This window comes from Dermacentor silvarum, chromosome 3, assembly GCF_013339745.2.
Source record: "Dermacentor silvarum isolate Dsil-2018 chromosome 3, BIME_Dsil_1.4, whole genome shotgun sequence".
Taxonomy (NCBI): domain Eukaryota; kingdom Metazoa; phylum Arthropoda; class Arachnida; order Ixodida; family Ixodidae; genus Dermacentor; species Dermacentor silvarum.
The window spans coordinates 228,752,924-228,767,079 of NC_051156.1; the positions used below are offsets into that span (position 1 = coordinate 228,752,924).

The 14,156-nt window shown below is 46.8% G+C and overlaps 1 protein-coding gene across 4 annotated transcripts in view; it reads left to right on the forward strand.

The window, feature by feature from the left end:
• Nucleotides 1-14,156, forward strand: part of LOC119446839 (RNA-binding protein Musashi homolog Rbp6) — a 648,548-nt gene that overhangs the window by 317,204 nt on the left and 317,188 nt on the right. For all 4 annotated transcript variants that reach the window (XM_037711402.2, XM_049664456.1, XM_037711403.2 and 1 more), the window contains one exon: nt 6,872-6,964. In XM_037711402.2, the coding sequence (XP_037567330.1) occupies nt 6,872-6,964 (93 nt within the window). The remainder of the gene's footprint in view (nt 1-6,871; nt 6,965-14,156) is intronic.

Genomic DNA, 14,156 nt, shown 5'->3' on the forward strand with positions numbered 1-14,156 from the left:
GTCAAAACGCCGACGGCGTCGACAACAGTTCTGCGCGTTGCTAGTGCTGCTGCATGCCCAAGTTTATACAGCTGATAAAACTACTATCTTTACTCCATATAGCTCTCTGCTAATTTGCTGTCGCAATTGATGCTTCGCCTTTCGGGTGAAACTGCGACAATCTTTTTTTTCCTTCGGTTGTGTTCATTTTTTTAACACCGATCGTAGCGAGAGGCCGATATTGGCGATAACGAACACTTGGCTTCGTGCCAACCTATAAAGAATTGAAAACGAAAATTAAACCGAAAGAAGAAGAACGTAAACTTTATTATCGAATCAATCAGATTCGAGTCTGGCGTCTATTTAGTGGGTCTGGGCACCCGCCGCGGACACGGTTCCGAGACTCGAAGAGGCTTCCTCGGCTCGCTGGACGGCCCAGAGTTGTACTGTCAGGTTCGAGCTGAGCAGTGCGGTCTTCCAGCGCGAGCGGAGTCTGGCAGTGGAAACCGAAACAAACTCTTACAAATCACTGGCACTTGGTTTCTCTAAAACAGTTTGAGAAAGTATTTCGGCAACTCCATTTCCCATTGCTCATTAGCAACAATGAGAAGACCGCAACCGTGCCTTCTTTAAAGGACTCAACACCGAAGCAACACACGCTGCCATGCGCCAATTTTCATATGCTGGTCCTTTTAAAGGATTGCGGCGTTGTTATCTATAATGCGACGTTATATCTGTTGTATCACAGCCAATTATTTTGGTTTCAAAGGAGGGCCCAAGAAAGAAGATAAACAGCTGGCGCAGTGGACATCGTAATAAACATTGTCCACCCTGCTAAAGAGACGCCCGAGATTATTAGACTATGTTGTATTGATCAGCAGTGTATACAGAAGTCAGGCTTTAGCCTGGAGGAAGTGTTTCGGCAAAGCGGCTCTACTTATAGTTGTGGCAGTTGGCAAGGCTTATGCTGCTCCCTCTCCCGCAAGAGCTAGCCCCCTAGAAATGGGCAGGTGAAAGTGGGGAGAAGCAAGAAAGGCAGGGTGCTAATTAACCGGAAGCTTTGCTCGCCTGTACGCAGGAGAATGAGGAGGAAAGAGCGCGAGATGTACGCGCATTCTTATAGGGAGGAGGCGTGCAGTGCAAGCTGCCGTCGCAGAGACTTCTCGAATGATGCTCTCGTTGCTTTCTGCGCCAATGAATATTCGCTTCTGAAAATGATCTCGAGTGCCACCAGTTTAATGATGTACAAGGATGGCGAACTACTTGCCATTACAATTTGTCCACGGGGGCAGTAAACAATACAGTCCCGTCATTATTTCTCTGTGCTGATGTCATGGTGGTGTTGTCTGTAGAACTTCATGATGAACATCGTACCGTGAACAAAAGGTGTTCCGCAAGAGTCGCACATGATCGAGCAAGCGTTTCTAAAGGTCACTCCGAGCCAGAGGCATCATAACGGTGTCGCATCAGAACGGTAAACATGTAAATGACGTAGCAGCCGTATAGAAGCTTTCAGTTCATGTAAATAACACTTCATGAGACTAATAGGGGATCAATAAGTCTACATCGATAATTCGAGCCAGTAGCTAACAGTCTCTTTTCAGCGGCGATTCTCGATGAGGGGCTCGGACAAGGGTGGCGATGTGGGTTTGTTGGTCGGTCATCATGGAATGGTATTTGGATAGCGCAGAAAAAACACGGACACGAGAAGAAACGCTATCCAAATACCATTCCATGAGGGGCTCGGAGCCGCTCCGGTTCCTTCGTGGGTGGACCGGACCGCCGAGTCATTACCAGCAAATACGTCCTGGCAGCCGCTCAATTGCCCCTTATCAAGGGCTTGATGACAATCATTTCCTACATGTACCAACTGCACACGAGTCCTCTGATGTAGGACAAATTATGAAACCCTGAAGAGTCGCAAAATACGACCGATTGACAGTTTTACTGTCAATCACATCATAATTAGAAGCATTCGTAAGTACTTGTACCAATTTATTTTACGTATCAACTGTTTAATGGATGTAGTAGACGTTCTTGGTTTCACCAAGGTCAATATAACCCAGGATCTAACGCATCAATATACACTTAGCGGCTACGCCAGCCAGCTTTTCACACGTCAAAACTGTCGATGTGGCAGTATTGCTTTGTTTTTTACGAATTCTTTCGTTACTACACCGATTAGCTCGCAATTTTCCTGTGCCGAATCGCCGTCTCTAAACACAGTTCGGGTTCTTATTTTTTGTTCCTAGCTCTTTATAGACCTCCAAATCGAGCGCATGCACGTTCGTTGTCTAAAAATATGTCGCTTACTTGAGCGGAAACAATGAGGGCCACTTTGAACAAAGTAGGCCTTCTACATGTACAACGCCACGATATGTGTAGGCTGCATTGCGGCGAAATGTCCCAGTAACCTTCTTCGCACAGTGCGAGAACTTGGAGAATTGCACTTCGCTTCTAACTTTACCTAAGCAATGTGGAAAATAACTAATGAAATGAAGAAGAAGAAATAAAATAGAAAATTTCTATTTTAAGTACAGAAATTTTTTGAACGAGAACCGCCATTTTTTAAGTTAATGATTATTCTTGTTTACTCCGAAAGAAGTCCTTTTTTTCTTTATTTTAAGAGAAAGCAGTAGCTATCTATCGTAACACTTGAGTACATAAAGCATGCTCAATACAAAAGTTATGTCGAAGTGACAAAGCAATAACAAAAAAAATCTAGAAGACGAGATTCTTGCTGTAAGTAAATAACAGTGAATTATTGCTATTTGTGGCTCTAAAATAACAAAATTTACCTACAACAATTTGCCGGCAACATGACGCAAGAATCAAGTTTTGTTGCTAATGAATATTGCCTTTGTACATTTCTTTTCGGAATTTGGCAATAGCCAATTTATTCGAATATGGCTGCACTTAAAAATCGGAAATCCAACAGCTTTGTAGTTCATTACCGTAACTGATACGAGGTTATTTTCTCTTCTTTTTTTTATTTGTATAAACCTTGCGTCGTAGGTTGTGGTATTGGTTGTGCGCAAGATTCTTCCTCATAAACGGTCCGAATTATCAAATTTCGTTTCATTGTCTTTCTTTTTCTTCATGACATTTATACGTTTGTTCAGGTGTTTTTATATATCTATAGTTTTTTATTCATGATCTCTGCGCATTTACTCAGGTGTTTTTATATTTTTTTTTTCTTAAACGAAAGCCCGTGTCACACTTCGTTATCAGCCGGCCGTATACGCACTTGTTCCTTGCTTCGTCACCTACTCGTATGAGCGGATTCACTACAATCTGGTGCGTACAGAGCGCACCTGTAGGTGTGCGGTTTTATGCAGGAGATAGCAACCGACGGCTCGCTTTGTAACGCCCGTTCGTGCACCGTGCCTGGATCGGATTTCCGGTGTGCAGCAACTCTTCATTGTGAGCATGCGGGACTGGCTGCTGCGGAGGAGTCAAAGAGTAGCAGCAAGCCTCCCTCCCCTTTGGAATTTTCTCAGACTAAAGTTCGCTTTATTACGTTAAAAAGGGTGCCGTTAGGAGCGTCCCGCCTCGAAGCTCAGGTGCACAAGCTCTCTGGTTGAACAAACAGAGGAGCCTCTCCGCAACACAAGTCTAGCAGTATAGTACGTGCAGCGGAGCTTCCCCCCCCCCCCCCCCCTTTTTTTTTTTTCTTGCGCATGCGCGCAATGCTGCGTAATTCTTCCGTGCGCTGTGTTGAAGGAGCTCGCATGCAGTACCGTGAGCAGAGCGAGCGAAAGGCTTCAGTGGCGATCCGTGCGCTCGTAGAATTAAAACTTGGAGCCGCTGGCATTGTGGCCGGATGCGCAAGACTCGTATAATCTCTCTCACTCGGTCTCCTCGAGCCCTTTTTAATCCCCACCGTGCGGGCAAGCGGTGAGGATGCGATGAGTGCGGATGCAATTAGTGCTCGTGCAGATAACTTCATTTGCGAAACGTTTCCAGTCGTCGCCACGGAAATGGTTTTTGAGCACGCAGACGCAAAGCAGCCTCCGCTATAGTTCACAACGCAGTCAGCTCGGGAGTTCGTTTCCCGATTTTCTTGCGCGCCGCAATGTACGAGATTGGACGAGACGACGACGATCCCGCCGAGCGCATTCGAGTCGTGCGCATTCCACGCTCACCACCCCGAGTGCGGACGCTGGCTGAGCGGGGCGGCGCATTGACATGAGCCGCGCCACATGCTCCGAGAACCACGTGCAGCTTTTCTTTGTTTCCGCATTGTTTTCTTGTGCAATAATTTAACGCTTCGTAAAGAGCAGTGCTATTAGCTCACGTCTAACAATTCGTGTCTGCACACTAAACATGTAATTCGAAGAGTTTCACTATTGCGAGAGAACGTCGTATGCACTACGGGGGCCACAAAAGCACAAATTCCTCGCCGCTGGGCGTAAAACAAACTGGCAGACGCCCCTTCGCAAGCTTCTCGAATACCGGAACAGACGGCATCGAGTGTCCTCAGTGAGATCGCCAGCGAGAGACCCTGTAAAGCAGGCCAAATTAATTTATGGTGAGGGCAGCTTCGAACCGCGGTAGTGTCCACTTTTTTGTATTTTTTCTTTATTTGACAAGCACGCAATTCAAGACAAGCCGAAAAAAGGCAGATTCTTTGTGACTATACCTGCGTCGTTGCTGTAGCAATCAGCCTCAGTTTCATCGGCCACTTTGGTGCAGAAATAAAATTCCGCCAAGTTCTTTCTTCGCTTTTCGTCTGCGAGGCCAGACTTACTAGCATCATATAGCTAGCCTGAATCGGGCGAGGATAAGCTTAGGTGAGAACTGATAAGTACATCTTGTTTGTGCGACGCAATAAACAAAACGCTGTTCTCGCGAAAGCCAGAAAATGCCCTCAGCTGAAACAATCGGTTTCAGGACTTGGGCTCCTATATTTTGTAAATTAGAACTTAACACGACAGAGAAAACAATTACCTGGTGTTACAGTGGCAAAGAAACGAGAAGCAGGCTGGAAATTCATTTCGACACATGGAGTAAAAAAAAAAAAAAAAATATGTGCAAGGAAATCGTAAACCTTGCTAAAGCTTAGGATTTGTCACCGTGAAGTTATCGATAGATTGTGCCGCTAGTTATATTCCTGACATTTAATTATTCGGTACTGCGCCAAGTTGGCTAAAAAGGTAGCTTCCCGATATTAAGGCCGAGACAAGATTGTCGACGCTTTCCAAACAGTTCACTGCATTCCGTTTCAATGCTCGCAGTATCAAAAACGAAACAGATACTATCGGCTTGTTCTTTGATCGCCTTTCTACTAAGTTTGAGTATTGTTATTCTCGGAATCTTGACTGACTTCGAATGATCACCCACCGCACTTAGCGGGATATATTTACAATGAAATTGTTCGTCCTTCTAATCGAGGTGGTGGGATTTTTCTTTACGGAAAAGATTCCCTCACCCGCGATGTTATTGACGAACTAACCTGTACCATGCCTAATATAGACTGTCTTGCAGTGCGTGGGCAAAATATTATAGTTGCAGCTGTTTATCTACCTCCCGCAGGGTACAAGTCTGACTTTTCCGATTTTATGGAAACGCCACTGCGCAAAATCTGTTTGATGCCCAGACCGTTCCTTGTCATGGAAGATGTAAACATCAATAGGCTGAGTGCGGATGCGTATTGTAAACAGCTGGAAACTTTACTAAAATCGTTTGCTTGCTCAAATGTCATTGCGCAACCTACTCGTGTTACCGAACACGCTACTTAATATCGGCATTACTAACGTTCCCAGACTTTAGACAGTTTTAGCAGAGCGCTGCTTATGCTCCGCTCCGCTCAGATTTCACGCTCTGAGATACTGCAGGGAACTGCGTAGATTTCTCATTTCAATGATTTGATAAGCGCGTCTTACCCAGACGCGAGCGACGCGCTATCAACTCGGCTGCAAAACGACGAAGAGGCCAAGTAGACACGCTCCGCTCAGTCGGCTTTGTAGCGCAGTGAGGCATGCGGTCTTCGTTCCGCTGACGGTATGAGCGTTGTGCGCAAGCGCAACAGCGTTCCCGCTAAGCGGTTGCGTGGCATTTGCTAGCATATGCCGGTCTGAGCGGAGCGGACAGCGAGCGCTCAGCTAAAACAGTCTATTATTGCACATGACACGAGTGATCGCCTACCTATCTTGTGCCACTTGCCACGGATAAGCAGGACATTATTCGCAAGGTAAATTCACATTTGTTCAGCCTTATTTAAAGTATACTCTGCGCTTGAGACGACAAAGTGGGGTCTACGCAGAAAGCGACCCTAACCAAGCTTTTCTTTCACGCCTGTCTACGACAGATGCTTGCTCAACGCTCCGAAAAGACAAAAAAGAATTCGAGAGCCCTGGATTAGCCGATGCTTGCGTAAAAAGACCAAAACTAAGAGTGTCACGTGACGATGCTTTGCTTAGCGAATACAAGAAATACCGAAATAAATTTTATTGATATCAATGATAAATAAATAAATGTAGTTGATATCAAAGTCGTTTTCCGGCACTTGAAGACCCAGACGTCCAGACAAGTTCTTGAGCGTGGAAGGCTAGCACAAGGCGTGATGGTCCGTACTTATGCATTACTGGTATACATTCTAATACATTTCTCATTTATGTCATCGTAGGGAGCTCATGCAATCGCTTGCGTGCCTCATTTGCAGTCGAGAGTTAAGCGCTTGTTTCGGGACTGTCCATTGTGGCGTTTAAAAGTTCTCGATGCGTCGGCGCTGCATAGAAGAAGGAGTTTTAGTAGGTGGCTTTAGGTGTCATTGTTTCTGCCAATATTCTATCATATTCGCACTACTCCAGCATTTTGCGCCTTTTGCATCAGTTGTTGAGTGACGGTGCACTCATCCGCCCCCCTTTATTTTTCTTCTTCGTTGCGACAGATGGTGACCAGAACAAAGAAAGTGTTCGTCGGTGGCCTCTCTGCGCCCACAACGCTGGAGGACGTCAAGAATTACTTCCAGCAGTTTGGAAGGGTGAGTTCTTCAGCACGACATCGCTTCTTTGTTCGCGCGCGATCCCGTCAGTTTCAAACGGCAACTGGCGCACCTGTATAGAAAGGCTTGACGAAGAATGACCTGCCATGGGCTTTGGACTCTTTGTCTTGTTAAAGTTCCAGGTCTAAAGGCCCGTATATTTTCTTTATTTTCAGCATCAGTTAGGTCATATAGGTGCCGGCCAGTAACATTTATTTGTTTGTTTATTTGTCGGATAATACCGGCTACCTTTTGGCAGCCATTTAAGGAGTGAGTACATAAAAAAAATTACAAAATCGTATGTAGTAACTAAGCTGATGCCAACAGCAATAACCATAAATGCAGAGTAAGGAAGTTATGAACAGCACTATAACATTTTTTTTATTTTGCAATGAAAATAAAAGAAAGAAATGTAGTCACCCTATAATGTTGACGACTACTCCTTCTCGCATAGTAGAAGCAGCGATATAAAAAATATGGGTAGTAACATAATGAAAAGAAACAACGTCACAAGCCAGAAACCCACAGCGCACAGTCCAATGAACTAACAAACATTTTAATATAAAAGGCAAAGGCAAGGCACATCACAATGAGTTTGTAAACAAAGTCACAAATACGCAACAGTAGACTGTCATATTCACTTTTCAAAATATTACTCCGGAATTAGAATGGAATGAAGAAAGAGCAGCGTTAATATGACGGCTTATGCATTTCAGAGGCTATATATATATATATATATATATATATATATATATATATATATATATATATATATAACCTCTGAAAATGCACCTCGGGGTTAAGCGCAATGCTACGGCTCCGAGCATCATAAGAAAAAGCAATAAGCAATGTAGCTACCCCAAAAAAAAAAAGAAAGAAAGAAAAAGAGAGAAAAGTAACACTTGAATATATCTGCAGACGAAACAAAAGCGGCTGTCTAATAGCAAAGATAGCGCAGTATGGCTGATTCGAATGCGTCGATTGATCAGCTGTTCTTAGCGTGGAAATGCACACCTATTGTTTGCGGAGAGAAAGTAAAACTGAATGGCTTTGTTGCCCGCGTCGTCTTTCCATGCTTCGATCTAGTCTTCCTGATCTTGTTCCATTGCATATAACTAGGGAATTTTGTTTTCGTTCTATCATTTCCTATATCAAAGAGCAATTGCAGGCGATGAAGCTTTCGGCGCGATTCAAGGCCACTCATTTCCCTAAGATTGCTAACGGTTACATTCCTGCCGTATGAATTATTAATAAATCTTCCCCTGGACACTTTCAGTGTAGTTTGTGTCCGATTTTGAGTGTGGATTCCCGACAGTGTGTGCGTATTCTAACAAAGGTTTTACTATGAAGTTGTATATGCCACAAGCTTGGTTTTAGTGATGCAGTGTCTTAGGCGATTTCTTTGAAGCAGCTAAAACTACATATTTCACATGGCTGTTCCATTTGAGCGATGATATTTTATGAGTTATTGTAACTTGAGCACATTTAGAAATATTTACTCTCCTCGCGACGATCACGATTCAGTTACAGAACAAACAAAATAATTTAGTGCTAGTTAATTAGCACTCGATTCAACGCTTATGTATTCAATGCACACAGGATAATTTGTTTGCAAATAATTATGATAAATAAGAGAAAGGAGCGGTCCGAGAGATGATCCCTGTGATACTCCAGATAGGACTGGGGCAAAATGACAGTTCCAGTTGCCTATGTGGACGCTGTGTAAGGTATGCATATAAGCCATGCACGATTTGTCATTCATTATTAGCCCACATTTGCTCCTGTCTGTTATAGTTTTTCACCGATAAAGCATACAAGTTTTGGTACGGGCATTTGTGTATAGTTCGACTGCTCACAGTGGCAGAGATTCTGCCTTTATTGAAGAGCACGAGACCTGGCCCACTATTATACTACAACGTGAGTGACCGCCTGCGACTCTACATGTGCCATTCCGTGGAACTCGTTCTGAGCCCTTCCACCTGTACACCGGTGGGGCCACGGATACCACGCCACACAGCGTGACGTCATCGTCCCTTCAACTTCTGGCACACGTTGCAGCTGGCGGCTTTTCAGCAGTTTCGTTCGAAATGCTCAATGCAACGCCGAAATTCCGGACACCTGGGTTAGTTCCCCTCCCTTTCTATCATGACGCGGCCTTCACTAACTCGGAATTCCCGCAATCACGCAGACAGCGACCTAGTTCATTATGTGTTAACAATCGGTGACGTCTATCAGCGACAAGAAAAATGAGAAAATATCACGCAGCTACTAGAATCCAATCGCGTCTCATTGTCGCAGTGCTAATTTTTCGGCAGCACAAACCGCGTAGCAACTGCTGGAGCGTGCGGTTCTTGGAGAGATCATGTTTACTCTTTCGCTGTAAGTATTTGTTTCGAAAACGGCCATTCTGGAACACAGTATTTCGCAAAGGTGCTGCTTGAAGAAAGTAGTGAAAGCCGACGCCACGAAATATCGCATGCAGATACTTGGCAAGTATAGTTTGTTATTATTAAGCATGAAATGCTTTTATTGCGATAGCAATTATATGGACACTCAAAAGCAGATTTCTGCCGTCGGCGTCGCCGTCGCCGTCGCCGTCGCCGTGAGGTTCCGTATGACGTCATTTGGAGATGAAATCGTCGCCGCGCGCCGAACGCTGTATGTGCGAGTGAAAGGGCGCGAGGGGCGCGTCTTTCACGGGGAGTGAACGCGCGGCGGAGAACAAACGCGCGTTCTGCGCCGTGCTCGCTTAAAGCCCGGCCCACATGGAGCGATTTTCTTGCGAAAATCTGGCGAACGGCCGCGCGCGGCGTCCACCAGCCGCGCGCGGCGTTCGCCCGGCGGCCGGCGGCTGTTCGCCGTCGATCAAGGTGGGCTAAATATTTTCGCCGGCGATCCGCCGCTCGCCGGAAGCGGCGAGTGGCGTGGACCAATCAGGGCGCGGTCGCGTCCGACTTCCGGCCGCCACATTTGACTTGGCTAGCCAGCCAAAGAACATGGTGATGAAAGCTGCGCGAATCGCGTACAACGATCGGCTGATCATAGCCGTCCAGGCGCGACCAATATTATGGGATTGCTGCCACCCAGAGTACAAGAACTCACGGAAAAAGATCGTCGTGTGGCGTTGTCCGGACGGGTTCACAGCGCAGCTGGGCGTTTTCTGCGACTACTGAAAGGATGTGTCCGCGACCTTCTTGAGCAATTACTTCGAGTGCAAACTGGGAACGGATGTTTGCAGAACGCACAATTACCGCAGCACCTCTCATAAAACCGCGGATATCGCGGCTACGGTACAGTACACTGTAGCTACGGCATCTGTGGCTACGGTACCGCGGCGGCTGAACACGATTGCCACTGCACAGCGTGGCCAGCCCCAGCGATTATTCCGCGTCCTGCAGTCCATGTTTTGATAAAAAGTGACAGAAATTGTCAAATGGACATTAAACCTAGATAATAAGTCGTTTTATTTACCGCGATTACATAAAAAATGGTTTAATTGCAGATACAAAACTATTTTTTCACTGCATTTTACTGGGAACGAAAGCACGCTGTTCTAGCAACACTGAAATCGTGGCGGCGACGGCCGCCTGTTTTTCGCCGCATGTGGGTGCAGCACGGCGGCGGCACGCTGGCGATCAGCCGCGCTGGTGCGGGCCGCGCGAAGTTCGCCGTGAAAGTTCGCTCCATGTGGGCCGGGCTTAAGGGCTGCAGAAGTAGGCGTCTCTTTTCTCCTTTACAATCACCATATATGTAGAGCAAACGCGCCTTCTTCAGACGCGCGAGAGGCCGTGGGGGAGGGGGAGGGAAGGGAGGCGACGTTTAGCTGCGGCACCAAGTGCCTATTTATATCAGAGGCTCCAGCAACAGTCACCAACGCCGCACGCATTTTGAGCTAACGCGGGCAAAACGCCGATGGCGTCGACAACAGTTCTGCGTGTTGTTGCTACCAAAGCCGCTCACCTTACTTCGTATGACATTGCTGTGTTGCTATCGCATTCATTGCTTCGCCCTTAGGGCGAAACTGTGACATTTTTTGCTCCCGTTGTCGGCGACCTTCAAGTGACCTTGAGCCAAAAACCAGAGCCGTTATCCGGGCACTCAAAACGAGAACATGTCGGCAAGTTGCGAGAACAAAATGAGATCATTCGGGCAACCAGTGAAAACTTACGAAAATGTGGTCTCTGGCGCCTAACCCTTTGTACAGGACCGCATTACCTACGCTAGTTACTCTCCAAACAAGTTACAAAAAATGTTGCTTCCGAGTGCTTCTTAATGTTTCTTCGCAATATCACTCAAGTTGTCTCTTCTAGTACGCTCAAGTTTTATTTGTCAATTCCAATAGCGACGTTCAGAAGGCAGATACAGGGGACCTAAGGCCTCACATGTGCAGCCGACCACTTCGATGTGAAAAGAAGTGGCTACAGAAGCTGAGCGCTTTGGACTGCTGCAAGAAGAAACGCGGTTGAAGGCGGCGGCCAGCAAAAGACGCCGCATGGTAGCCATTTCATGCTTAGATCTCTCGATTACGGGAGAGCTAGCGATTTTTGCATTTCCATGCAAGCCTTAATGATTTTCATAAACTCGCATAGTTTGCACGCGTCGAGACAAATAGATTTTGCCGAGATAGCAATACTGCTGCACTGCATGACCTAGCGCATATATCTAGTATTTCCCACACCATAGCAGCTATACGTTAGTTCAGATTTAATACAAATACTCGCAAAAGAGACCATTTCTGCGCCTGTCTGCTACTTGCGGCCGCTGGAGGCGCTGTTTCTCGTTTCCAATATATTCAAGCCGCATTTAGAGCGAGAAACGCAGATAGCACACCAGGTTTTCCTCGTAGCCAAACAGTCTTGGAATAATTTTGCGCTATAATCTCACTCTGAACTTTGCGTTACGGCAGCGCTGCTATCGTTTGCTGGCGGCGTTTGTGAACTGCCGCTAATCGTACAAGCCGTTGTGTATTGCAGAAGAACTGAAAAGTGGATGAGTTTATGCCTGCGGTGTTTTTCCAACGCCATTTTATTATGGCTCCCTGTTCCTGTTTACTTTTCACTGAAGTGTGAACGAAACAAGGAGGATACCAACGGCTTCGAAAGTTCCTCTATAATGCGTAAGTCATGCCAAGCGATGAGGGAAATAACCGTCTGTGTGAACGCAGTAACGTTGTTCTTACGTATCTTCAGTGCATCGTTTAAAGAAATAACAATAACGCTAGTTCTTTACCAACCGGTGCAGAGTCTATAAAACTCGGTCTTCCTGCCGTGCATGAGGCCCACCTCGGTTGGGGGCAAGCAGAGAAGAAGCGCGTTGTGCAGGAACACAAACACTGTCAAGCGGAAGAGACAACGCGTTCGTGGAACAGGCGGTCTTGTTGACCTTTCGCTCTTCGTGTTGAACAGCTGTCTCGGTGCCCCTTCATCGCGGTTGCTTCCTCTGTCCCTCCGCCTGGGAACGGCATCCGGCAATTTCGGTTCCCTGGTGCCGTCACCTTCCACGGAACAAAAGCAGATGAAACGCAGTACGCATTAGTGTATGGGGCTTACGCGGCGCACCTGCAGGAACGCAGCTTTGTTCGGTTTGTTTTCTCTGAGCTTGCTCCGAACCACGAAAAAAATAAATAAAGGTAAACATTTATGAAGTGCGGTACGGAGACTTATCTGTGTACATTGCAATGGCCATCGAGGCCGCTCGCCCGCAGGTAAGAAGACTGTGGTGCGCAATGCAGTCAAATCTCAAGATAGCGAGCTGGTTGCAGAGCAGACAAGGCGCAAGCACAAGAGCAATCATTTATAGAATATATACACTTGCAGCGTTACGTGCGACAACAGCGTTTATTTTAAAAACTGAGCCATGCTATATGCTTCTCGCGCAGCACGATTGAAACAAAAAAATAGAAGGAAAAAGGAAACCTTAGCCAGAAAACAGCATGACTAAGCACATTTCCTCCATACCGCTTTATCACCGCTTGCGCAGGAACTCTAGCTCTTCAGGAAACAACGCTATCGATGGTTTTCTTATTTGCTTATGCACGATTCACAAAGTGCGTCGACATGCGCAGCCTCTACGATCAGGTGGGATTAAGCGCGTGTCCGTGTGCCTTGGCTGCGTTACAACTCGATCGTTTCAAGACGAACAACCGGCAAGCCCAAAATGGCGAAGTACGCGAGGCTCGAGTATTCCTTCGCTGTGCCCAGGAGCACGAGGCGCCCTTTTTCTCAGCACCACCGGAACACCGAGACTGGTATACATTCACTAAACGCGGCAGGAGGGCTATCTCGCGTTGACCACTTGGTCGTTTGCTAAAGGCTGCGAGCCTGACACTAAATATATCGCGGGCCCGAACCATCCAGTGATAAAACTGTTATCGCGAGCAGCAAAAGAAGGTGACCTCGTGGTTGCTCGAGTGGTTGCTCTTCAGAATGGGTTCCCTTACGGCCCACTTTGATGCCACCGAAAGGCACGAACGAGTCTGCTCGAAAACAACGCAGCCTTCTAGAGACAGAAGCGGTGAAATTAATACGGGCCGCGGCGGTTTCATCGCCCTCTGCTGCGCCCAGGACGGCTGCGTCGCGCCGCCCCTGTGGGAGCGGAAGTCGCGCTGCTGCTGCGAGGCCGACAGGTCTCGCTTTCAAATTTCCGGCTGCTGGCGAAATCTTAGATGCCACTTCCGGCACCCACACCGCATTCTTTTCTTTCGCACATGCTTTTATTTACTTCCGCTCGTGCACCTTCTTTTATTTGTTCTTGCATGGTTTGTGCGCGATCACGTGGCAGGCTGCATAATCACATTTCGTGGTGAAAGTTCTGTCCCTCGTCGTTTTCATTTTATTCCGCGAGGAGTGTGTTATAGAGCGAGTAGCGTAAACGGAATCAACGCCTCCTAGCGAGCGGCGGCCGATCGACGTAGCTCAGTAAGAAACATTCGAGGTTGTTCACTCGGACGCTGAAGCTATAACTCGCCGGGAACAGTCTTGCTCTGGAGTGGGGACCTTGATTTCGCGAGGTGGATCGTGGTGCTAACGGATAGTGCTGCACAAAACCACATCACATGTAGCCTATAATAATCGATGAACACTTTAGGGAACTCTGAACACATTGTTTGACTTCTATGGGAGAACTCACCTTCGTTTAGATTCTGTGCGATTAAGTCCGGCGGCCTTGGCCTCTTTCCATCGCTTCAGTCCGC